This window comes from Glycine soja, chromosome 10, assembly GCF_004193775.1.
Source record: "Glycine soja cultivar W05 chromosome 10, ASM419377v2, whole genome shotgun sequence".
Lineage (NCBI taxonomy): Eukaryota > Viridiplantae > Streptophyta > Magnoliopsida > Fabales > Fabaceae > Glycine > Glycine soja.
Genome location: NC_041011.1, coordinates 39,055,116 through 39,080,643, shown reverse-complemented (window position 1 = coordinate 39,080,643; position 25,528 = coordinate 39,055,116). Strand labels below are relative to the sequence as shown.

At 34.6% G+C, this 25,528-nt stretch overlaps 2 protein-coding genes and 1 pseudogene across 5 annotated transcripts; all 3 read right to left on the bottom strand.

The window, feature by feature from the left end:
* Positions 1 to 895: 895 nt before the first annotated feature.
* On the bottom strand, positions 896 to 9,155 carry LOC114369670 (glutamate--tRNA ligase, cytoplasmic-like). Its single transcript, XM_028326911.1, has 6 exons — positions 8,888 to 9,155; positions 8,394 to 8,490; positions 8,007 to 8,160; positions 6,543 to 7,666; positions 5,888 to 6,355; positions 896 to 1,316 (listed from the first exon to the last, which is right to left on the bottom strand). Exons 1-6 carry the CDS (start codon positions 9,025 to 9,027, stop codon positions 1,098 to 1,100), a joined length of 2,202 nt encoding a protein of 733 aa, XP_028182712.1. The 5' UTR covers positions 9,028 to 9,155; the 3' UTR covers positions 896 to 1,097.
* On the bottom strand, positions 2,447 to 5,873 carry LOC114369671 (annotated as a pseudogene).
* A 1,844-nt stretch (positions 9,156 to 10,999) lies between the features above and the next one.
* Positions 11,000 to 16,900, bottom strand: LOC114372607 (phytochrome A). Of its 4 annotated transcripts, none has more exons than XM_028330258.1 (6): positions 16,668 to 16,798; positions 16,123 to 16,167; positions 13,803 to 15,893; positions 12,582 to 13,398; positions 11,767 to 12,057; positions 11,000 to 11,428 (listed from the first exon to the last, which is right to left on the bottom strand). In XM_028330258.1, the coding sequence occupies exons 3-6, from the start codon at positions 15,874 to 15,876 to the stop codon at positions 11,218 to 11,220; spliced, it is 3,393 nt and encodes a 1,130-aa protein (XP_028186059.1). In that variant the 5' UTR covers positions 15,877 to 15,893; positions 16,123 to 16,167; positions 16,668 to 16,798; the 3' UTR covers positions 11,000 to 11,217. The 4 variants fall into 4 exon arrangements, with proteins under 4 accessions (XP_028186059.1, XP_028186060.1, XP_028186057.1 ...); XM_028330259.1 differs by having other exon boundaries at positions 13,803 to 15,888; XM_028330256.1 differs by lacking the exon at positions 16,123 to 16,167 and having other exon boundaries at positions 16,668 to 16,900.
* Between the last annotated feature and the right edge of the window lie 8,628 nt (positions 16,901 to 25,528).

Here is a 25,528-nt window from a genome sequence, read left to right as displayed (position 1 = left end):
GACGGACATATACATAGGCACGGTATGGCAACTGATCTTAAATGACATGTAACAATAATTTTAATGTATGTCGTCATTAATAACAATAAGTGATAATAAAAAAGTCAATTTTATTTTTTAAATTTAAAAGTTTATGAACAAATAAAAAACTAAATTAACTATATTTTTTTAAAAAATAAAAATATATTTTATCCCAGTATTTTTTTCCTTGTAAAAGCTCCATGACTATAACACAAACAGACATAACTCCTAATTATTGTGCCTGTGGTGTTATCCCACTGTAGTGTGATTCGAGTGAAATCCTCGTTACTTATTTATATCCTTTAACGTATCTAAATAATTTCTTAAGTCATGTATTCTGTATTTCCCTAAAAAAATGTATTTTGTATTTAAAACATTCATTTAAAAATAATTACTACTTTAAAACTAATAAACTAGTTTGTCAAACTAAAATTATAAGCTAATCAAATAATTTATAAGCTACTAGAATGATTTATAAAACACTCAAATTATTTTAAATTTTATTTTCATCTCTTCATAAAAACCAAAAAAATGAAATAATAATTTAACTAAATTATATTTTCAAAAATTAAGGAAAACATCTTTCTTTAGTTGAGAAGAAAAAAAAAATAGAATGCATTTTTTATTAAGAGAATAATGATAAGGAATAAAAAAAACAAAATTTTCTACCATACTATTTCCTCTTCAATTCAAATTAAATTGTTTTTCATCTCTTTTCTACTCTTTATTTTTATCAGATTTCCTGGTTTTCTTTACTCCAAAAATAAAGAGAGGATAACATACTAGGCTAAATGGCTAATAATTCATTACTATAATAATTCTTTAACGCTTTAAGTCAAGTAGTTTTGCTTAAGGAAACATAAAATCAATAGCATTTTCGTAAAGGGTATTGCAATTTGTCCCAAAAATAACAAAGACGAATTTTCCAATTACTAGTAAAAAATCCAGATATAATGGTTTGCATATAAACAGTACAATGTGATGGTAAACATAAAAGTAGTTCCACAAACTTGTTATCACCATTACCAACTATTCTGAGTGTGAATGTGGCCCAAACAGTTTCAAGACCAAAAGGATTACTTCAAACTTGTCTGTTGCCTGCCATCAGGGATTGCATATAGCACGATTGGTTGTGAGGGGCGAATGAAGGGTAAATCACACCTGAAATATCCCTTTCTCTCCAGTTGCAATACATCTCCACGCTGAAGATTTCGCATGTTGGAGTCTCCATATGCTAAAGTCTCCTTTTTGGTACATGGGTTAACCACATCAATGAAATCCTCCCCTTCTTCAAGCTGCAACCAGAATAACATAAAGTATTACTATTAATAACATTGATTGCAAATAAAATGGGTCGATGCTAAAACAACTCCTGATTTGAGTTTCACAAGGAAGCAGGCAGGTTAGAAGTTTTCATAGTTAAGAGATGAAAGGAACATCAAACTACGGGTTTGTAAGGTGAGCATGATAAATAATGGTGTAAAAGAAGGGATCGGGCCAGGAGGTAGTATATAAAACTGGTAAATTCTTGTTAAGTTTATTGCATGCTGCACATGTGCCCATAATATCTAATGGTATAATGTTGGGAATTCAGAACAAGGGGACCTAGAATTCGAGGTCTAGGAAACCTCCAGAGCACAAAGGAGAAGAGAAAGGGAGCTTATATTTCTTGTCTACCTTCTTACACGATACATAGGTATTTATAAGCAGCATATAGGATGCTGTGTGCAAGATACTACAATAACAGAAATGCAGAAGATAACAGAAAAGGTATAACAGAAAGGAAAATGACAGACAATAGGTAGACAGCATCTTCTAGCTGGCCAATGCTATCAAGCCAGCTCAGCAACCAATAACTGAATCTGTTAAATGAAATCCTTTAGATGCCTTGGTGGATTGATCTTCCTTTTGGGTCTCTCATTCGTGCATATGCCTATAGTATCTTGTTGAGCCATTATTCCCTTCCTAACATCCCCTATGCCATCGAAAAACACCTTGTCCTCAAGGTGATAGTTATGGTCAAGCTGTCAAATGAACACCAAGTTCAAACCCCTCACTATATATATATATATATATATATATATATATATTAAGAACAATAAGAACCACTGCTACAGATGAAATGCAAGACACGGTTGTTAATTCCTGTATAAAAAAACTTCGTACCCCATTGCCCAGAGGCTCTTCGCTATGCGAAGGTATGGGGGAGGGATGTTGTACGCAGCCTTACCCTTGCATATGCAAAGAGGCTGTTTCCGGATTCGAACCCATGACCAACAAGTCACCAAGGCACAACTTTACCGCTGCACCAGGGTTCGCCCTCAAAAAACTTCGTACCCCATTGCCCAGAGGCTCTTCGCTATGCGAAGGTATGGGGGAGGGATATTGTACGCAGCCTTACCCTTGCATATGCAAAGAGGCTGTTTCCGGATTCGAACCCATGACCAACAAGTCACCAAGGCACAACTTTACCGCTGCACCAGGGCTCGCCCTCAAGTCTCCTAGTAATACGATAGGAACATGTCCACCTAGTGCTTGTTGTGTCTTCTCAAATGCAAGCTTATCAAATAGAGGTGTTGCTTTGTGTGGGGGAAGACCATTTTCTGTGGCTGCCACTCTGTCTGTTACAATAAGTATGTGGTCAAGAAACATCACTTGAGCCATGAAACCCCGTTCCAGTGGAGACAATAATTGAGGTTCCAAGGGTGTTAGACATCATGGTTGCATGGTAGGCAAACATCTCACACATGTGGTTCTTCAACACTTGACCAATGTTAGGTGGCATTTTACCACCTGGTATAGTGGCTTCTGTCCGCAATGCTACTGTGTGCATTACTTGCACAGCTTTTAGTGGGAACTTTCCATGAGCTGTTTCTCCTGACAACATTATTCCATCAGAACCTTCTCAAACAGCAATTGCTATATTTGATACCTCTGTTCTGGTTGGAGTTGGGTGAACAATCATGCTGTCTAGCATATTTGTTGTCACAATAATAGCCTTTCCCATGCTACAACACAAGTTGATTATCTCTTCCTGCAAAAGTGGGCCCTCTTCAATATGGAGCTCAGCGCCAAGATCTCCTCTGGCAACCATAGCCCCACAGATGCAGTGATAATTGAATGCAAATTTGGTATAGAGTTAGCACTTTCAATTTTTACGATGACATGTATATCAGCACCACAGCTCTTCAAATAATTCTTCAGTTCATGAACAACTTCAGCATTCTTAACAAAGGAAACAGCATAGAAGTCAACTTTCTTATCCACTCCAAACGTGATATCATCATCCCAATCCTTCTCAGTGATTGAAGGTAGTGTTGCACTTTTTCCTCTAACATTCAAAAGTCGCCTTGACTTGAGCTCTCCTCCAACAACAACTTCACATTTCATAGAATCCTCTGTCATAGACTTAACAACCATAGACATCATACCACCTTTCCCAAATAGCACGCAGTTCCATGTGGCACAAAACAGAATTGCAACTCTTTTATTCAACATCCTTTTTGGATATGCAGAATCATGAAATGCAGGATGCTGTGGAAGCATTTCATGTGGATTGGGTTGGGCATGTGCCAAATTTTTGCTCCTTATACCACCAGAACAGAACCACTTGATAAAGGGGCGCACCAATGTTGCATCTGCTACCCAACCAACCAGTATCATCAAATAGTTGGCATGCATCAACTACCCAACCATCAAATAGGATGAAGTAGACATCTAATTGCTTGAGGAACCACAGGGCACAAACATAAGAGTGGGGAGTTTCATCATTGCACAACAATTGAATGTCAATGTGGTTTTTCCGAAATGGTTCCATCCTGATACAGTGGACTTTGAGTTTTTGGGTGGAAGGGCAAAGATGAGTTAATTTCTGAGATAATGATGATGATTCTAAAATTTGTTGTGGAGACGGATGTGGGCACAGTAAACGTAAAAGGTCCTATGGAGGGTAGTATAAATGCAGGGGTGGTTGGTGGGGGATAGTTGTGTTGAGTGGCTGCAACGGCGATGGAGTCGGCACTGTGAAAGCCATGGCCGAATGTTGACTGGTTTCGAGATGGGCCATTTTCTGAAGAAATTTGTCGAGTTTGGTGGACATGGTGTTTTGAGTAGTGATAAGGTTGAGTTGATTGGAAGTGAGTTTCGCGATGGCCTCTTCGATGTGGTCCATAGTGGACTTGGAACAAGTAGACTCAGCCATGGAGCTCAATGAAAGCACCAGATGTTAGGAATTCAGAACAAGGGGGACCTAGAATTCGAGGTCTAGGAAGCCTCCAAAGCACAAAGGAGAAGAGAAAGGGAGCTTATATTTCTAGTCTACCTTCTTACATGGTCCATAGGTATTTATAAGCAGCATGTAGGATGCTGTGTGCAAGATACTACAATAACAGAAATGCAGAAGATAACAGAAAAGGTATAACAAAAAGGAAAAATGGCAGACAATAGGTAGACAGCATCTGCTATCAAGCCAGCTCAACAATCAATAACTGAAATGAGATGCCTTGGTGGATTGATCTTCCTTTTGGGCCTCTCATTCGTGCCTATGCCTGTAGTATTTTGTTGAGCCAATATTCCCTTCCTAACATATAGACAAATATCCACTTAGGGGACATTTGATAGGGGAGAAATTTTTTCATACTTGAGAATCATGTTTCCTAGGAATGAATAAAATTTGTTTGGTTGATTATTAGAACCTTACGATAAGTTTCCTAGAAATCAAAGAGTTACACAATATTTTTACCACATCAAATAATTTAATAAAATATAAGATGATACTTTTACTGCAGTAAAATAAAAAATACTCAAAAAAGTAAGATTCTCACCTCCCTCCATGAGAAAGTTTTAGTGGGAAACTGATTAAAAAACATTCCCAGGAAACATCATTTCCCAGGAATGTTATTTTTTAAAAATTGATACCAAACATGAAAAACTAAGTTTCCTAGCCTTTGATTTCCGGGAAACCAAAAATTTTTCCCCTACCAAATGCCCTCTTAGATAAAAGTGTCATTTTTTCAAGGGAGAGCAGGTGGAGGTGACAATGGTTTTAGTAGTAAGTACTAAGTAGTAGCATCTATGAATGGTGATGATGGTGGCTGTGGGGAAATGGTTCGTGATGGCAGTGTATATAGGTCTCAAGGTGGTAGTTTCTTATTCTATCTAGTTTTAACCTAACCCTGGTTAAGAGTTATATTGCAAACACAATAAAAAGTATCATCTAGAAATTATTCAGTGCATGCACCACAAATTTTACAAGGCCAAATGGGATTGCTTATCTCATCCAAACAATTTTTATTTGATGTGTCAAGTTCTAGAAAATTGAAAATGACTGCAGTCTAAGACAGGGTGGACAGAAAATTCAATTCAATTATTCAACACATCATATAGAGACAATAAAAACTCTTTCATAGGACACTTTTTCAGAGTAAAGTTTCAGCCCAATGTTAATAGATTCCACCAACCACAGCATTGGTTAAGGTAAGATGCAAACGGTATATAAACAAAACATTAACAAAAATGAAAATTACTATGGTGCTGTTTACTTTCAGAAAATGTTCTATTTTTTATTTTTATTTTTAATTACAAAAATGTCACCTTCTTTCACTTTGTTTTCTGTCTTCAAATATTTCTATAGGAAATAGTGAAACAATTTTTTTATTTGTTTTCACTGTTTCTAACACAAACTTTGGAAAATAATAAACAAAGTGTAAATAAGTTGAAAATTGTATAATTAAAAATGAGAACATAAACCATTTTCTGATTTTTTTTCTCAAACCAAACAACACCTAACTTTTCTTAAAAATTTATATTTCCTAAATTCTGAGCAATAAAAATCAATGGGCTTAAAATACAGTGGATGAACACATACCTTTTTCTTTGTAATTAGATAATCAAACTCCACTAATGTCAGGCTAACTAGTTCATCTATCTCAGGTAGCCAAGTGAGTTTCAATTTTGTGGTCTTCACAGATCCTTCAAGATGCAAAACACCACTCAACCCTGTGATATTTCCATCTTGGTCCTTCTCTATTTCCTTCACTATGGCATTTCCCCAATCCATCAATGTTACTTCCTCGCCTGCTGATAAAGACACTGCATCAGCAAGGTCAAGCCATATCCTTTTAGTATATGTTGTAGCTTTATCTCCAGCAGCTTCATATTTCTTGTGCCGAGGTATGATGCGGACAAATGGTTTCTCAGGACCATCAGTGAGAGTCAACAAAACACGTCTGTCTGCAATGACAGCAGTGTGTCTAGGACAGACAGGGTCAATAATCTTCTTATTAATGGTCCAGAGCTTGTCCCATTCCATGAGATTGAGATTTTTGGACGCCCCCTGTACGAGTATCAGAGAAGAGTCATCAACATTCTTCAGCATATGAGTAATTAATACAGGAATGAAAATACAATAATAAAAACATAACAATTGCTAAACACATTCTACTTGTCATTTCAAATTTGTTAGAGAATGCATCTTTCTTTTTCCTTTTTTAAAATAAACGAAAGCAAAACCTTTTGCATACCTGCTCAACAATAAACTGTATCAGGGCTTCAATTTTCAAACCTCTACGCACAATTCCTTGCACTGTAGGAAATCGTGCATCATCCCATCCATCAACTTTCCCATTTTGTACAAACCACAAAAGCTTTCGTTTGCTCAGAAGAGTGTAGACCATATTCAACCGGCTAAATTCATAGATAAGAACTTTTTTAAGACCCATGTCCTCTTGAATCCAGTAATACTGGGCATTGCGATCATGGTATTCACTAGATCGAAGGGCATGCGTGATTCCTTCTATAGAATCAACATATGGACAAGCAAAATCATAAGTTGGATACACTTTATACTTGGATCCAATTCTATGATGGGGCATTGGATTGCAACGATAATAAACAGGATCTCTAAGTGATTTGTTTGGGTCCTGCATATCCAACTTGCCACGGACACAACACTGCAAGCCCCTCTCTGTTCCTGCAATCATTTCCTTCCACAATTTTAGATTCTCCTCTACACTATTATTTCTGCATTTAGAATCTATGCCATCCATTCTCTCTTTTTGCATTTGTTCACGTGGTGTGTCATCAACATATGCTTTACCCTGGCGAATTAATTTTTCAGCCATCTCCATCAACTCAGGGAAGTAATCTGACGTATATGTAATTTGTTCATATTTGATACCCAATGTATCAATATCTTTAATAAGGTTGTCCACAAATTCATTGCTTTCTTTAGCAGGATTGGTATCATCAAAACGCACAATAACCTGACCCTTGTATCGCTCAGCAAAATATTTGTTCAACAAAGCTGCTTTTGAGTGTCCAATATGAAGATAACCACTTGGTTCAGGGGCAAATCGCAAGCGAACTTTTCCAACTTCAGCATCTGGAAGATCTATTTCTGCTGATGGTTTGCTTCCTCCTTTGTTGTTCTCAGATACATCCCCATTCACCTTCTTCACTTTATCAGTGTTTACTGACTGGTCTTTTGACTTGGTTGCTGTTGGTTCTCCCAATCCTTTTTTGCCAGCATACACTGATGTGACTTCATTTAACACAGTACCATGTTCTGCCACTATTGAATTGAACCACCGTGCAAGATTTGGATATTTCTTTGACTTCCTTAGACTTTCCCATCTCTTTCCAGAACCTGCAAAAGCATAGCACACATAGAATCTATTTGAATAGTGGGAAATAACAGCGGGCCATCAAGGTACGCAGAATAAAGGCTGAAGAACCTATTGGCTTCCAACATTATAAAGATAGAGATATGGAAGATAGAGTACTGTTTTGCACACACTATCACAGCATTCTATAAAATTATCAACTACGATTACGAAAAGCATGTAGTTTGTTGGCATCAATACAACAAAGAAATAACCTCAAAATGTAATCGAAAACATGGTTTTCTCTTCCATCGGCAGGTTGATTAAAAGTGACCTAGCAGTGCCACAAGGCAACAGGTGTGGTGTCATAAGAAAAACCTTTACCTGCAAGACCTGCCCAGATTGCTAGGTCTGCAATTGACAATGAATAACCAACCAAAAAAGTACACTTCTCCAGGTACTCATCTATATATTTGCATGCATTCTCAAAAGCAGGGCCAGATGAGAGGATAGGAGCATAGTCCAGCCATTCATCAATCTGAAAGAACATAAGGGTAATCAGAAAAGAAAAAAAAAAGGAGAGAAAATAAAGTGTGAACAACTAGGAGCAAAGGGTAACACATGAAATAACTATTTGGAAAACAATTTTATTAATCTTTAGCAACATAATATATTTGTCATGAAAAGTATATTCAACCTTTCATTTTCACTAAAACATCTTGGAGAGGACTCCTCTATGCATTATTAAACATGTTACATCAGGAAAATCACCTGGCTAGATTCTAATGCATTTTGCCCATAGAAATTGGGAAGGCTGGCAACTCGGCCGATATAACGTAGAAGAGCATATGCTCCATGCAACTTGAGCCTGCAGAGTAAATGCATTCATCAACTAGCAATCACATAAACTTTTTTTTTCCTTTAAGAACCAAATTGAAGAATTGACATAATCCACTTGAAAGGGTAGCCATACGAAAAGAATAAACATAAAACCTAAAACCCACATCACATTATCATAAACATACTATATATTTTGCATGATTCCAAAAAATGTCAATCCTACACAAAAGGGGGGCTATAAAAATTATTTTTCAAAAGAAATAAATGAATTGGCAGTCATCTACGGTTGAAAACGAACTTCAACGCACATATGCACTTCGATAGCAGTGTTGCTAGTTATTACACAGAAATGAACTTTGGGGGTGCGAAAAGCTGAAGACATTGGAGAAATAAAGAAATAAAAAAAAAGGAGATCGGAAATGTACCCATCGGAGAAGATAAATGCGGGAGGTGAGTCAGGAGAGAGAGAGGTATCAATCGAGGGAGAGATTCCGGCGAGCTTGGCGGCGGCGATTACCGGTAACGGCGGAGAAGATGGGGCGAAAGCAAAGGTTTTGATGTCCATGCTATGCAAATGCAATTAAGACACACACCTTAGATGTTTGCTCCTTATAGCATGGTCGCTTAGGTTAAGCAAATTTGGTTTTTTCTTCGCTCTTCATTTCTCCTCATTCCAATTTTTGGCTTTATTTTATTTCCTTTTTCAACCTGGGAGTTTTTTCAACCCAAGCCCATATATTGTCAAAGGATTGGCCCACGGGAGATTTTCATTTTAGATGAAGAAAATGGGAGGTGCTTTTACTTTAGATCATATCAGCACATAGTTTTTATAATTTGAGATGAAGAAAATACGAGGTGTTTTTACTTTTAATTGGTACAAAATATAGACTAATTTCTCTTGCTGAATCTGATAGATAATTTTTAGTGAACTGTGGAGGTGTTTTTACTTTCAGTGCATTTTTTTTCATAATAGCAGATAGTTTTTATGATACTAGTCAAAATATTGCATTATTAAATCTGGCCTTGCTTTAGGAGCTTCTTTCCTTCTCTTCAACGGGTTGAATTTTAGTGCAAAATATATAATGCTAAAATATTGGGGAAATTTGTGAAGGCTAAGGAAATATTAAAAAGTGATTTAAAATTCGGAGCAAGTGATTTCAGTTTATGATAAAAAAAAAGATAATATTTTTATCCTTAACTTTATCTTTATATTAATAAAATAAACAAGTCTTCGAAAAAAAAAAATCAAGCGCAACAATAGTTATTCCACCGATCGATATATCCAATCTTTTAAAACATTTTATGAAACACGTGAATATGTATAGAAACATAGAAAAGATGTTCTTTAATGAACAAAAAGTAGAAATTGTTTGTGATGAGAATGATTTATAATTTTATTTTTAGTAATATACCCAAAAGATATTTTTTAATTTGAATTTATAGAATTACAATTATATATTTATCATGTTTTATAATTTTTAATATATTCTTAAATACATATCTTACACGTATTATATCTTATATAATTTAAAATAATCGTGTATCACGGCATCAGATACGTATTGTATTTGATATACGTGTATGTTGATATTCTACTACATGCATAATTTGTTTTGTATGAACACGTAATATTAATAGTTAATTTTTAATTAATTAGTAAGATTATTTAATCTACTTAAGTTTAGTCAAGCTTGATATTGACATGATTTTTCCTTGAGAGTTAACGAATAGTAGCAATTTTACACTGAAAATCAAACTAGGAAACTGATTGACCAATCACGGCATAGAGAGAAAACACTATTACGTGTACGTTTTATCTTATTTATTTGTAAGTTTGTAAGAACATTTTTAATAAGAGTTATTGAGTTTAATTCTTGAGTTAAAGAATCATTATCCACTAGATTTATTCTTGTTCTGCTCAAGAGTTCTGGCTGGGGTTGAATTACAGGAAAAACTTTTAAGAATTCCACTTTTATTAAAAAAATATTATTTTTAATGTCATTGAGAGAAAAAAAATTGGTTTTTTATATGCAAATAAAATCTAATAACCCAAATTAAGTTCTACTACTAAAGTAAAAATGATAAAAATTCTTGTATCCTGTGATATTATAGGATCCACAAAAGTGATAAATTTTTTTCATTTAAAATACTCTAAGATTTAGTACTTTTCTAAATTTTATTATATTTATAAAAATCCTAATTACGACAGACACGCCTATAACATATGAAGAATGAGAAAAGTCTAAGGTTTAAGATTTCTTTTGGTCATTTGATCGAATTTGAATCATTAGTCGTACAAAAACACAGCTAGCAGAGAAAAGAAAACCGTGTTTACAAATCCACGAATACAAACAACCTGCAATAAATGTGCAGATCAATAAATTGAAGACAACTTATATACCGTTGCAAGCAGGAAAAAAAAAGTTAGGTGGTAATCAAAAAGAAAAAAAGTTAGGTAGAAAACCATGGCTAACACGTGAAGATAAGAAGCGAGAGACAGAATTAGCCTCATCATTGCTGTTTGCTGAAGGAATAAATAAGGAAAAGCTCTAGTGAGAATGAGAACAGGTCAAGGAATGGGAAGAAGATTAATCATACATATCTACAACGTACGTTACAAGAAGCAGTTAAAGAAACGTGGGAACAAATTAGAGTTACATTGGATGCAAATTAATTTCTAGCTCCGTTCTCTTTATGATGTAGAAAACAGATTGTGTTGCTGTTGCATCATCTTTTATTCTTTTTTCCAAAACTTTTAAGCTTTCAAATTATGGGCTGCAGCAAGTTCAGCAGAGAGGATAAAAGCTGATTTGCCTGCTTCCCTTAGATAGCGAACATCTCCATTCATCAGCTTCAGCAGCTTTCTGCTTATCAGTAGGCTAATACCCTCCTCGGATTCTAGCCCATTGTTTCCGAACATCTGATTCAGTAACACTTCTGGTACCCCACTCCCACCATGTGTTATGCTACATAAATACCAAAAGTAACACTTACTTAGAAGTAAATCAAGGTTATAGTGTAACTTCCTTCTTTATGTTTTGGTTGAAAACAAGGAAAATGTTAATCAGGACACTGGTTAAGGAATCAAAAGTGAAAAGTTTTTTATTAGAAAACGTATAATCTCAACCACTTGTTGATTCCTTAATCAGTGTCCTTAATGGTTAGCAAGACCGCATAAACAATGCAAGTTTCTTTGCCTAGCACAAGAGAACAATGTGTTGATCATGCAACAATTTATGGCACAGTGTTTCCGCCAGGCATTTAAATCACATACACAGTGGGAATGCGAGCGTGGAAGAGTTACCTGAGCTCTAACTTAACAAGATGGACAGATTTGCCTAACTGTTCTTTGGTTAGAGAGCCTGCTACAACAACCTGACCTCCATTTGGAGTGAAATTGATGGAAATAAGTAAAAAGTCAGCCAAGACCTGCTGAAGCCTAAGACTATCACCATATAAAGTTTCCATCATAATATGCCCTGCAACATCATTGACTATTCGGATACTCTTTCCATTACTTTTTGTCATGACTTGACTAAGGGAGGTAACCAGAACTTCATGCAGGGTGAACTCAGCCATCTCAAGATCCAAGTAACTGTTGAACATACAGGGGGAAAAAATGATTATAAAACTGTTATCGAAGATTCCAAGACAAATAAATGAGGAAACTGTATTTTTACACAAATTAATCTAGCACTACAGAGTGACTTTGAAAGCACCGTGTGAATGAAAAATAAACATCCACATTGGATGCCTTCTTTCAAAGATGCTAATATTTAAACTTCTAAATAGGTACACTAAACTCTAACAAAAGTACAAAACATGACAAAACTACATAACAAGAACCTTGAGAACTACATAACATGATAACAGTTTTTGCTGAGCAAAAAAAAAAAAACAGAACATGATAACAGTAAACACCCAATATCAGTTGGGTTATATACTAGTCAATGTTTTTGGAGTTTAGTTGCATGAATGAGGTTAACTTTCTAGTCATGAGTTTCAATGAGGTTTCAAATAGGAACTTTTATGCTTTAGTAGGAGTTCCAACTGATAAATGCTTCACACCACATGAATGTAAATAAGGGGGAAAAAGAACAAAATGCACAGATATCATACCCATCTATGATGGTGTCAAGATCTGAGTCATCAAGAATTTTACTAAGCTGCTGCTGGCACTGAGCACTAGTGCGCAGAAGTTGTTTCTGTTCTGTTCCCAAGTCAGTACCCTCCAACATTTTCCGGGAAAATACAATTCCACACAAAGGATTCCTGATCTGCCTTTTCATGTAACTTAATGCATTCAATCTCTTCGAAGCAGTTTGCTCAGATAGACGCTGAATATGTAATGCTTGTTGGAGCTCTGGGCTAGCTAGCTGTAAGAAGCAGAAGACCCCAGTAACTAGGCCCTCTACGTCCAATTTCTTACTCACAGAAAGCAGGCATTCTACATACTTGCCATTCCGAGCAAAGAAACCAAAAGGAACCTTCTCTGTTTCTGAACCAGTCATGGCTTTATTAAGTACGACGCCCAAATTAACAAAAGCTTCTTGATTCTTTAGGCGACAAGCAGCCATCTGGGTGCCAAAAATCTCTCCCAAAAGCATTTTATCCATCACCTCCTCTCGCTTCCATCCAGTTAACTTCATCATAGCTGGATTCCACTCACAACACCAGCCAAATTCATCTGTGCCAAATATAGGAGGGATTAATGGATTGCGGTTCTGTACAATTGCCTTGTAATCACCTTCAATACGGATGAATTTGTCCATGACATTCTTCTGAGCAGTTATATCATGGGCCACAAAACAAACCCCGACAACATTATCTCGAAGATCCCTGCTCGCGCAAGCATTTACTACCAAACTAATAGGACCAGAATCCATCTTAGACCCATGTGTTTTGATCTCAAATTGGACATTCTTCTCTTCTTCACCTAATTAACAGAACAAAACAACAATTAAGAAATATGGAAAGCAGGTTAGAAGAATACAAGCCCACTGTGTCAGATAAATTGCATCAATTCCTCCCACCAAGCCCCCAAAATAAAAATGACATCACAACTCCTAGGGTGTTCCATTCCTTCCCAAGTTATTGTAAGGGCACAAAATTGAATGAAACTGTCAACAAGACATCCTTTTCTTCTCAGAATTCTTCACCAATGCAATGTTCATGTGTGGCTTTAGGGAACATAATATGCTCAGTTGCTCACAGCTAGATAGACACAGGCACATACTAACTCATTTTTTAAGCTTTTGCTTATGAATGATAAGGCTTGAAAAAACAAAAGAAAAGAAAAGAGTATAGAAGGATAAGATAGAGAAAGAAAAAAAGACATACCTAGCAGTGCTAAGTTAAGCATCTTCTTGACTCTATCAGTTGAAGAATCCTCAACAAGTGTGAGTAAATGCTTTCCAGTAGCTTCACCAATTGGAAGACCCGTCAACTCAGCAATTTTTATGTTCCACCCATTGACCAGCCCATCAACATCAACGGCCAAAATAGGCACTGTTGCTGTGTCAATCAACCTAACGATCTCACTTGTCACTGCTTCCAGTTCCTGCATCCTTTCAATCTTCAAATCGTTTATCCCTTCAATCTTCAAATCACTTAGTCTTGTATTAATTGCTTTTGCGTTTAAATCCAAACTCTCGGTATCTTCTTTGAATGCATTTCTCAGTATTATCTGCAAGGAATGAATAGCATCCATTTCATATTCCTTCCAAGGTAAACTCCTTGCCTTCACAACTTCAAGGAAAGCCTTGAATGATGATCTTGGATGCATCCTCCTACTATCATCTTTTTCTCCAGCCTCATGCTTTGCACCACCCCATCGGATTTCTGCAGCAGTGTGTGACCGAAACCAAAATACCATGTCTTTTGCAGTTACTCTAACAGATGCCATTCCACACACAACATCACCCAGAGAAAGAGCCGATGGGAACCCTGCATCAAACAAGCTATCTGTACTAAAGCCTGTGGAATCCATATGGTACTCAGACAACCACAAAGCTATCTCTCTTATCTGGGGTTCACTTGGTGTCACTCCTAATCTCCATACTTTGTTCCTGTATATGAGGGCAGCTCCATCACATTTAACTAGATCCATTATATTAGGACTCTCTGATACAATTCCTAGGGGTGCATCTCGCATCAGCATACACAAGAGTGCCTGGGTGCGCAGGATATTCTTCTCAATAATCTGATATTCTAACTCTATTTCTTTGTGCACATGGACGGCAAATACTTGAGCCAGAAATTCACAAGCATACCTTAGAGGAAAGGGAACAAACCTGGGAGTAGTGTTATGGCAAACTACCAAACCCCAAAGTCTCTCCCTCTTTTGTGGCTGAACAGCATCAGTGTCCCCATCTTCTTCGTTGTCATTGACTACAACTGCCAAAACCAGGGAAGCAATTGAATCCATGTTAGCCATGTACTGCGCGTGGCAACTATGAGGAGCTCTTAAGGTGGAACCACACAAAATCAAATCAAATTGGAGTTTTTCATCTTGAAGAACCCTCACGTGTTTTGCATGACAGTCAACTATCATACGAACCTTGTTCTTCCTAAATAAAAAGCGTGAAGCCTGGGGAATGTCGGTGGCTGGATAGTGCAAACCCAGATATGGCTCAAGACCGGGCTTTGTTATCTCAGCAATCACCTCTCCATGATCATCCTCATGAAATTTATAAGCCATCACCCTATCATAACCTGTGAGTTCAAAAACTTCCTGAACCATAGTATCACATAGTCTTTCCATGTTCCCACTAGGCAATGATTGCAATCGGGTAATTGCTTTGGCAGCAAGCTTGTAAGATTGCAAGGCACCTGCTGCAGTCATGGGAACTTCATAAGGCTTGACTGGCTCAAAGTCAACAATCAAACTACCAGTGACGCGATGGACAATTGCATAAAAGGGCTTCCCAGAGGTCTTGCAATGGACAAGTATGGGGTTAAGAAGCGAAACGTCCGCACATCCTAGAGCCTTCTGCAATCCAGAAACACTTGGTGCAGTGAATAGAGTTTTTATGTCAGTGCCAATGCCAAGGGCAGGGTGGTCACCAACACTGGGGACAGCATGGCTAACCATGGTCAGCATTTCGGGCGCGTTCTCACTGTATGCAATGACCTTACATGTTTTCTCATCAATGGCCAACAAGCAACCAAAAGGCTGAATCATCTTGCCTCTCTGCATGTGATTGAGGTAAGCTGTTGTAACTTTGTCAGACCTTGGTTGATTGACTCCATCAGCTGTACCAGAGACGCGCACCGAACTGGAGTAATCAAAGGAACTACCGGACTCCTCAAAAGTTGCATGGATTTTTGCATCTACAGTTGCCTGAGCCATTCTAGCACTATGTCTTGATCTCCTTGAATTGCTGGATGATTGGCTAGGCCTTGAGGTAGACATTTTCACTCCAAACTGCACTGGCAATGTAAAAAAAAAAATGAGTAAGTTAATATGAATCATATAAGAACATCTGAAAAACAAGTTAAATCAATTATCAATTTACTCCAATGCCAATCAATTCACTCCTGTTCATGTTTTTTTTATTATCGGCAAATGTTAAATGTTAGTGTGTTAGTTTTTGTCAGCAGAAGGAATCGAACAGGCAACTTTTCCCCTCTTTTCTCTCATCTTAACCATGCAACTCACCTTATATCCTCTTCCCTCCAATCTTAACCATCCAACTCATCGCTCCTGCTCATGTAACAATTCAAGAAGATAATAAAAAATTTCCAACGCATTCCTCAAGATGACAAAATTACAAAAAACTTTCAGTAACTACTAAAAAATTTATTCTGACCCAATCATGAAATACAAACAATCTCCACAGCTCAGGTGAACAAATAAATACACATCATTATTGTTCTGCCCTTCTCTAGAGCCTATACAAATTGTGAACAACAACCCAATCACACAGCAACTGTACATGCTTAATGATGGAATAAAATTGAGCGTTATTATTATTAATTTTGAAGAAAATTGATCATACTGTACGTTAACACACTGAACAACCATGAGCCGACAAAACAATTTCCAGTGAAACAATAACATGTTTTTGGCATGAAAAACGGACACGCATCAGAAACATTAAAAGCAGGAAAGTGAATAGGATAAGTGATAACATAACATCACAACAGCAGAGGAAGGAGAAAAGGGAGGGGAGGGGGGGGAAGATGAGTATGGAAGCAACGAACCTTGAAAGCGAAAGAGTGGGAACAAAGGGAAGGAAGCAATGAGGCTAAGGGTTAAAATAAAGAAAAGAGGTGTGGGCAACAACAACAACCATGGAACCCAACCCCCTCTAGTCTTCTTCAAACTCACCACCACAACTGTGAGTGTGACCAGAGACCACCATGGCATAAAGATATCATTTTTATAGTACCCAGTTCGAGCACCATGTGAATGTGGGAGTTACTGGGGAATGAACTCTGATTATTAAAATAAAAATAATATTAAACAATTCCTCATTTTTATTCGTTCTACAGTTCGAGCTTTTATGAGTGGCCAATATACCAAAATCAACATTTACTATTTAGTTAGCACTCCTTGTAGACTATTTGGTTTGGATAGGATGTTGAGTACATGTGTTAGGACTATTAGTAACAAAAATTCATCTGAAAGATTATTGTTGTGCGAGTCTAAACTATAAGTAATTTTATTGAATCACAAGTTCACATTTATTCAACTAGTTCTTAAATATTAGGAGAACCTATGTGAAAAGGGTCGTCCACACCAAATAGAATTTTCATATTAAAGAGAATCAAATTTATATCCATAAAAAGAAGAAAAGAATTATTTTGGAATCTTTAATCATTTCTGCGGACTTATCTTCTTATAAGAGTTTAATTTTTATATATTATTATTATTATAAAAAAAATAATTAAAAATTATTTTATACTTAATTTTTAAAATAGTTCTTATTAAAGTTAAAAGTTTTATCATATATAATAATTTAGATTGAATATATAAAATATTATATAATTTATATGCTGGTCATAGTTACAATGTATAATCAATTTATTGAATTTTGAAATAATTAAATATTTACAATGAATTTTGATTAATTGATAATAATATACTCATAATACATAAAAATTAAAACATAATAAAAGCTTATATTATTCATATATTTAATCTAAATTCTTATAATCTTTATGATAACAAAAACATCAATAGTAGTACATTTTAATAATAAAATAGTATTTTATTGGATTTTACACGCGATGCGAGATTAGATTCACTCCGATTCTGGCAGCAATTTGTGCATTTAATATATAAAAAAGCAAACTAAACTGAGCAAGTGGGTTTGGCTTTGTTGGTACCCAAAACAGACAACAAAGACAGTTGTCGATCTTGGATGGGAGGGAGGTTTTACTACGCTTATTGCCCCCTTCTTTTCTTTCACTTCTATTTCGGATTTCATGACGGCTCCCAATTCAGCCAACTCCAAAAAAAATATCCAAACCCATTTATTCAACCTACCATTAATCATCATTTTCCTTTAGTGGAGTGTTTTCAATCTTAAATTAATGTAATTTGGTTTCATTATTGATCGCTATGTCTCAACTTCGACCAATTACAACAATTTTAAACTATAAACACGGTTCACGAATAACTTCATTTTGAAATGTGTAGGTAGAAGTTTAATTCATAAGTTTATATATGTATGGTGTAATATTTGTTTGGAAAGACTTAGTTCCGTAAGTAATTTTTTTTTTCAAGATTCCTTATGAGTTTTAAAAAATGTTAAACTTTCCTACAATGGATTTTTATAAAAATTAAAAAAAAAAGAATGTAGGTTGTGCTATTAAGATAAGATATTAAATATATATATATATATATATATATATATTAAAAAATAAAATTATAGAAAGGTGAGTAATAAAAAAACATATAACATTACTCGTTATTGATGAATAAAGAATAAAGAAAGCAGGGAGTCCGTAAAGTGGAAGAAATGTGTGGAAGTGAGAAGAAGGAAAAAGAAGAATGGATTTTTATAATATTTTTCTGGATGGATTCATTTTTTATCGGATAGCCACCCCATGCCTTGAATTTGGAGAAGGGAGAATAATAGTAGGAACAAGAAAGTGAGTTATGGGTGTCACGTGCACTCCTCGAAGCAGTGTCGTTTCTCCGCCTACTATAATTGTAATAAAAAATATCATTAAGCACATAAATCAATTAAAATTAAAAATTTAAATATATAATTACATGTATTTTATACAATTTAAATAAAATTATCTTTATCATACTTATGATTTGGAGAAAATAAAGTAAAAAGTAGAATAAAGTTTCAGAAACTTTTCTCTACTTGGCTTGCCTGTTGCCATATCGTCATCATGTTTATTATTTCATGGCACTGTCTGAGGATCACATTAACAGGTCATAACTGATATAAACGGATAAACCACCAAACTAGCCCATGCTGTGTAGCGCTGTAATGTTACACCACCTGTAGGGTTCTGTTCCTGGCTTCCTGCACGCCATTTTTTCTAAATTTAGTCACTTTTCCTACCCTTTCAGGTTTCTTATTTTCTATTCATTTATTCGTTTCATATGCACCCTATTTTCGTTATTACATCAATTATTGTTAACTATTCTTTTAATAATAAAAGAATAGAGTGCATTTTCCGATGCACACTCACTCTATTACTCAACCTTTATTTTCTCTTATTTAATGAATTTTACTAATAATTTCATAATTTTAATCAATAAAATAGAATGTGTTAGAAAAGAAACATCGAGGAATTTGTTGTTAGCAAACTCATTGATATAAAATAAAATAATTTGATATGATTGAGAGAGTTTTTTTTACTAATCACAAGAATAATGTAAATATACACTTAAAAGAGAAAAAGAATATCGAGGATATTTAATTGAGAGAATGAAAAATAATAAAAACCTACTTTTTTTAAACAACCAATTCATGATATATATATATATATACACACACACACAAGGAAGAGGATACAAAATACCAGGAGTATTTGGTCCAAAAAAAACACATGCTAGAAATTTGTATAGGTAAAAGCTACTGATATATCCTCTTCCCCTCATAAAAAATAAAGTAAATAAGTAAAACCCACTCTTTGTATGTATATTTTTATTTATAATATTAAAAATATGATAACATAGGTAGAAGTGTCAAATAAACCATGTTTAATAGACCAATTCAAATAATCGGGTTCGGTTTATTGTGATGATATCACAAGTGTATATCACGATTTTTTTTATAATTTTACTTTTTGTTAAAGTTAAAAAGAAAGTTAAAACAGATTTGTGGCTGAATTTTTTTTTCCTAAAATTTAAGATTATTATGCTTCTCGATCGTTTTTTTCTTTCTTTCATCCAACTACCAAAAAAAATGTGCGGCTGCCATTTGTTTACAATAGCAGACCTATTCTATCCACAAATGCATGTAGGGTAAAATTTTGGCTAGCCTGACGCAAAAAAGAAAAAAAAAATCGTTTTAATGGGAAAAATAACCAATGAATCAAAATTACGATAAAATTCATGAACATATAAGTATTATTATACTAAGTATATGTTTGGATTATCATTTATTTTTTTATGTGTAAGAATTAAATACAATATAGAGGTCCTGAGCTATTGGTATTTGTATTATTATCTAAGTTATTATAACATGCATTTGAATGCACTTTTAATGCATAAATAAACCTTTGATTCATTTTTCAAATGTAGTTTTGGAGTCCCATAAGTTTACTCAAACATGACTTAACTCATTCATTAATAATTTTACGCCTACTTTTTTCTTATAATTAATGAACCATGGTCTATAAATAAATCAAATTTCCTCTTAAAAAATCAAATTTATGATGTAAGAGTAAATATTTCTTTGTTTTGCTAATTTTCAAAGAAATATGCAATCCATTTACAATTTTTTTGTCTTTTGGATAAAGATCCGTTCACAAATTTTTTGTTAGTACAAGAGTATACGTGTATGATTATAAAATGCAAACTTTCATCAACACAGTTACACAGCACGTGCTAGAATCAAAGAATTGACCACACATATTGCTTGTCATTGAGCTTTAAAGTTCCTAACAAGCCCAAATTAGTTGTGTAATTGGATTTAATTAGTTCCTATTGCTTAAATCCTAAAAGCTACCCTCTTCTATTTAACTATTATAGCATAGGAGGATATTACTCTGAGTGTTAATTTTTCTACTTAAGCAGGACTTTGAACGTCATAATGTACTTGCAAATATATACCTCGCACTATGACTAATGCTGCCATACTTGCGTGAAATTCTTTGGTGTAATTCAATTGTCTCCATTACACTCATTTTCAGGCCATAAACTAAGCATCTTTGAAACGGTTTAACACACAAACATACAGGAAGGAACTAAGAAGAGTGTGCTTTTACTTCCCACTAACCAATATACTAGTATAGTCTACACCCGATTCTGAAAGTAGTTACTCTGCGAACTCGCTAATTATGGACATGATTAGTTAAAAAAAATAAGAAAAATTTGAGACCCAGTGTGCAATCCCAATAAAGAGATTTCAGATTGTTTCAACTCGACAAAACTTAATTTCCAGAATCAAATTGTGTACAATGGGATTATCATAGGAGAAGATGCCAAGTAACTTTTGCACCAACGGCTTAGCTGCCATAGAGCATTGAAGGTCAATTTAGTTATACCCTGCAGCTTAAAAGTTCTCCAAACATTAGTAATTAGTAATAAAGTGAAAGTTTAAGGTCTACCAAAGTTAAATTATGCATTGAAATGACTCCGATGTATAATCGTCCAACAACCCCTTCCTTGCCCATATAGCATATGCTTCTTGTGCAAAAGATGGTTAGTTCCATACAAAATAACAGTTGCATCCAACTATACAATGCAAGTGAAAATAATCTCCTTGTGCCTGTATTTCTGCTGCGTAGCTTGGAAAGACCCTTCCCTCTTTACCATTACAATAGTACAAGTCATGTAAGATGAAAACACAATCTTCCAACTCAACTGATTAATACTCAGAATTGCCAGAGCATTCATGTAGGGCTAAAATCTGTCACAGGCAAAACAACTTCATAAATGTCTCGAATCACAAGTCTTAAATTTGGCCTTATCTTTTGGAAGGAAAAAAAAAAAAAAATATCAGCAAATGTTGATTGTTAGATTGTTAATTTTTGTGATCAGAAAAGATTGAACCTGCCACTTTTATCTCTTTCTCTTTTTTCTTAACCACCCAACTAATCTTATATCTCCATAAATCATAACATCAAATTCTTACCCAAGATGTCTCTTTAGCATTATGCTTACTTGAAACAGTAATGCAAATTAAAAAAGAGGGAAAATAATTTAAATTGATCATTCATGTGATAGCTGGGATGGAAGATCCTCACCTTTTTTATTTCAACCAGTTGATCAACTCGATCCACCCTCTTCAGCAAACAAGAGCTGAAAATTAACATAGTTGATCATCCATCTATGTCAGTTAACTGTGTATACGTACACCATATACATAATGAAAACTTCGTTTCCGCTGAATAGTAGGACTGTAGGTGTGCAAAATAATAATAACAATGAAAACTTATTCTTTTTATTTATTAAAACTCCTACTTACCTACAACAGAAACTTGTTTTGTGTATTAAATTCGCCCAGTTTGATCTGGCTCAAAAATATAATGACCTGTTATGGGATGGTCTGAACGGAATGATTCCAAATTAATATGTTTATCTAAAATTAGTGTAGTTAGTTTTTTTTACATAAAAATTAGTGTAGTTGGTAGTTTCCAAATTAGTATCTATAAATAATTATAAAATTTTTTTTATTTTTATTTTTAACAATGTATATATCAAGTAAAAAGATGAAGTGTCATTTATATAACTATTAATAAAGAAATTGTGTTCTTAAGGTAAGTAAGACTGAGATTTTTGACAAAAAGAAGTTAAGAAAAATACCCTTAACATTCGCAGGTTAAATTTGCGCACATCTATTATTAGTAACAAAAGCCTCAAACTCAATCAAGACCACGAACTACCTCTCATCATCTCATGGCTAATTTCCATGGAACCGAGAAGTATATCACACTTCTTTGTGGCAATGACTAATTAACTAAACTATATTGGAATCCGTACAATACACAGTTTTTTAGTAAAAGAAAGAGTAAGAGAAAAAAAAATACTATTAGAATAAAATATTTAAATTTTTTGAAACAAAACTAAAATACATTAAAAAAAAAAGTACAAACTGTTCCGTCTTTGACACATAACGCCGACCAGACAGTTTTTATATACATATAGATTAAGATTATTAAAACAGAGGTTTCTTGGAGCTGTAGAAGCAGATAAAAAGCACAAGCCCATACAAAACCCCACAACTAAATTAAGAGTAAACAATATATGATTCATGAAGCAGAAAAAGAAACAAAAACACGGGCTATTCGTTCATCTTCTCCTAGGAATTTAAGTCCACCTTAAAATGAGACGATTGAATGCAACTTTTGTTCTACGTGACTCAAGTTGTTTGTATTCACCATCAAAAGTGACTTTAATCCATTTTTTTCTCACACCATGATCTAATTTAAAACTTTAATTCAATACAGAATATATAATAGCCCGAGCCTGAAAACTTACCAGTTATTTGAACACAGGCGATAACATGAAGTAAGTGGAGAAAGGAGAGGATATGCATGGAATAAAGGTAAATAATGTAACAATGAATACATTCTACTAAAAAGAATAAATAAATTTATATAAAAGATTAATTACATGTCATCGTGTCAATTACAAAGATGGTTTTCTCATTCATGCATTTTCTTTATAATAAATAAAAATTAAAATCTTTTCAGGTACAATTAATATGAGATTTTACTACGGTCCTACTCCTACGTCCCTGACTAATTTTAAGAGTAGGAAAGTTGAGACTTCAATTAAGTATATTTGAAAAATTGTGAGGTATAATTACATTACTTTTTTAAAAAAATTGTTTTTTTAAACCAAAAATTTTGTTTTTAAATTAGTCCTTCAAATATTAAAGTCTATCAAATTAATAATTCCAAAAATACTTCCACTAAACACAAAATTATCACTAAAATTGTCCAAGTAAAGGACTAAAATAATGATAAAAAAAAAACTAAACTTCGTGATAATTTTGTATATTTAAATGTTACTACTTTGTTGATTAAAAGATTTAAAATAATAATGTAAAACAGTAAAAGTGTCCTATCCTTGAGACATGAGAGGACCAAATTCAGCATTTATACTAGAAGAAATAAAGGGCTTCGTGTATAACGAATTAGCCACTAGTCAGGTGGGTCAATTCTGCAGTAGTTACTGGGGGCGAACTCCTACACAGGAATGAAGAACAATAATTAGAGAACACTATGTGTACCATCATATCTTAATAAAGGATTGGAGGTACAAGGATTTTGTGGCAGATTACCACCGTTGCCATTTGAATTTCGTCTTTGCTCGCGTTGTTCAATCTTCAAACACAAATTTTAAAGCAACTAGTACATGTTTGTTTTTCGGTTGCAAACGAACGGTTGAAACAAAATAAAGTTTGTAAAAATATTCACATCCTTTTTTTAAAAAAATTGATTTTGTGTATCATTCAATTTACTTTCGAAATTCGTGTACCGTATTTTAAACATGCACTAAATAAAAGAAAGAAAAAAAACATAGAGAGCAACGACAGCAATTGACATTGACAACCGAGCACTGGGAATATTGTAGCAGTAGCTAGCCTACAATTTTTGCTTTAGTGAAGTTCATTTTGAAAATTTGTAGTTAGACCCTGAACACAAAAGTGTTGTTAATTATTATTACCTACTCAAAAAGATAATGAGTGGGATCTGAACTTAATCCTTTGAATGATTTCTAATGAAATATAATGTTAGTTCGGTTGGAAAAAAACTATAATTTATAAGCTCATTATGATTAAAACATAGTTGTAAAGGAATGACGATTATTGCTTTTGTAGGCAATCACAATTTTTTGTGCCCCCTTTCAATAGCTGCTAGCTATCCAACTAATCTGATTACTCAAGGAAATTCCCTTGATCATATTGCATACACATACCCTCTCTTCTTTTCTTAGTAATATATAGAGAGAGAGAGAGAGAAGAGTTAGAACTAAATTTGACAACTCAGATTTCATAAGGTCACTCAAGGTATATATCATCAATAGGCATAGTTTTATTAATGTGTGATGTGTTAGTGGATATGTACATTGTTGAAAATTGAAATTAGAAGCAAGAATGAGGAGGGCATGCAGGAAAATATGGCGATCGGTGCCTTGCACGAGCAGGAAAAGCTTGCGAACCGACTCGAGGTAGGACATGGAGGAGATTCTGAGGGCTAAGCTTTCAACTATTAAGGAAGAACCAGAATTGTGTGATGAGAACTTTGCATCACCAAGACATGTGCGTTTGGCCAAGAAACAAGGGAAGAAGGTTAAAGGAAAAGATAAGACAGGGCGGTGTTTAGTTCCACATGTTAATCTGAAACAATCTTATGTCCTATTTATTACAGGGTTTGCATCCAAAGGTACCTTTGCTGGGTTTCTTCAACGTACGGTAACCTGAACCTCCTTACCCTATTTCAATAAGAACATGAAGAAATGAGAAATCTCTTCTTGGCAAAGACCAGATTGCACGGTTGGCTAATTTCAATTTGTGATGTAATGTTGTGTAGTACTTAACTATTTTATGTGTGCAATATGTACAGTTTATTTCCTTCCCGTAATGTAAAATCACTGAATGTTGGCTTGTTATCATGCTGGGTCCTTTTCCCCATTTTGGCCTAATATTTTTGGCCATAGTGGGTTGCATAAAAACCTACCAAAATTATATTGACATCTACATAGTATATAATGTTGCTGTAGATTTGGCTAACTTTTGCATAATCAATAACTCAAATAGTTTTCTATATGCATTATGCCAGCCCACATTGGAGGAGACTGAAAGAAAACAAGTTAGAGCCCTTTAGATTGTGAATATTTTTCATTCAGTTATGGGTGTAATAATCGTCGGAGTTTAGCCTATTGACTACTATTTCAAAATTTCAAGGCCTTATATGTTTTG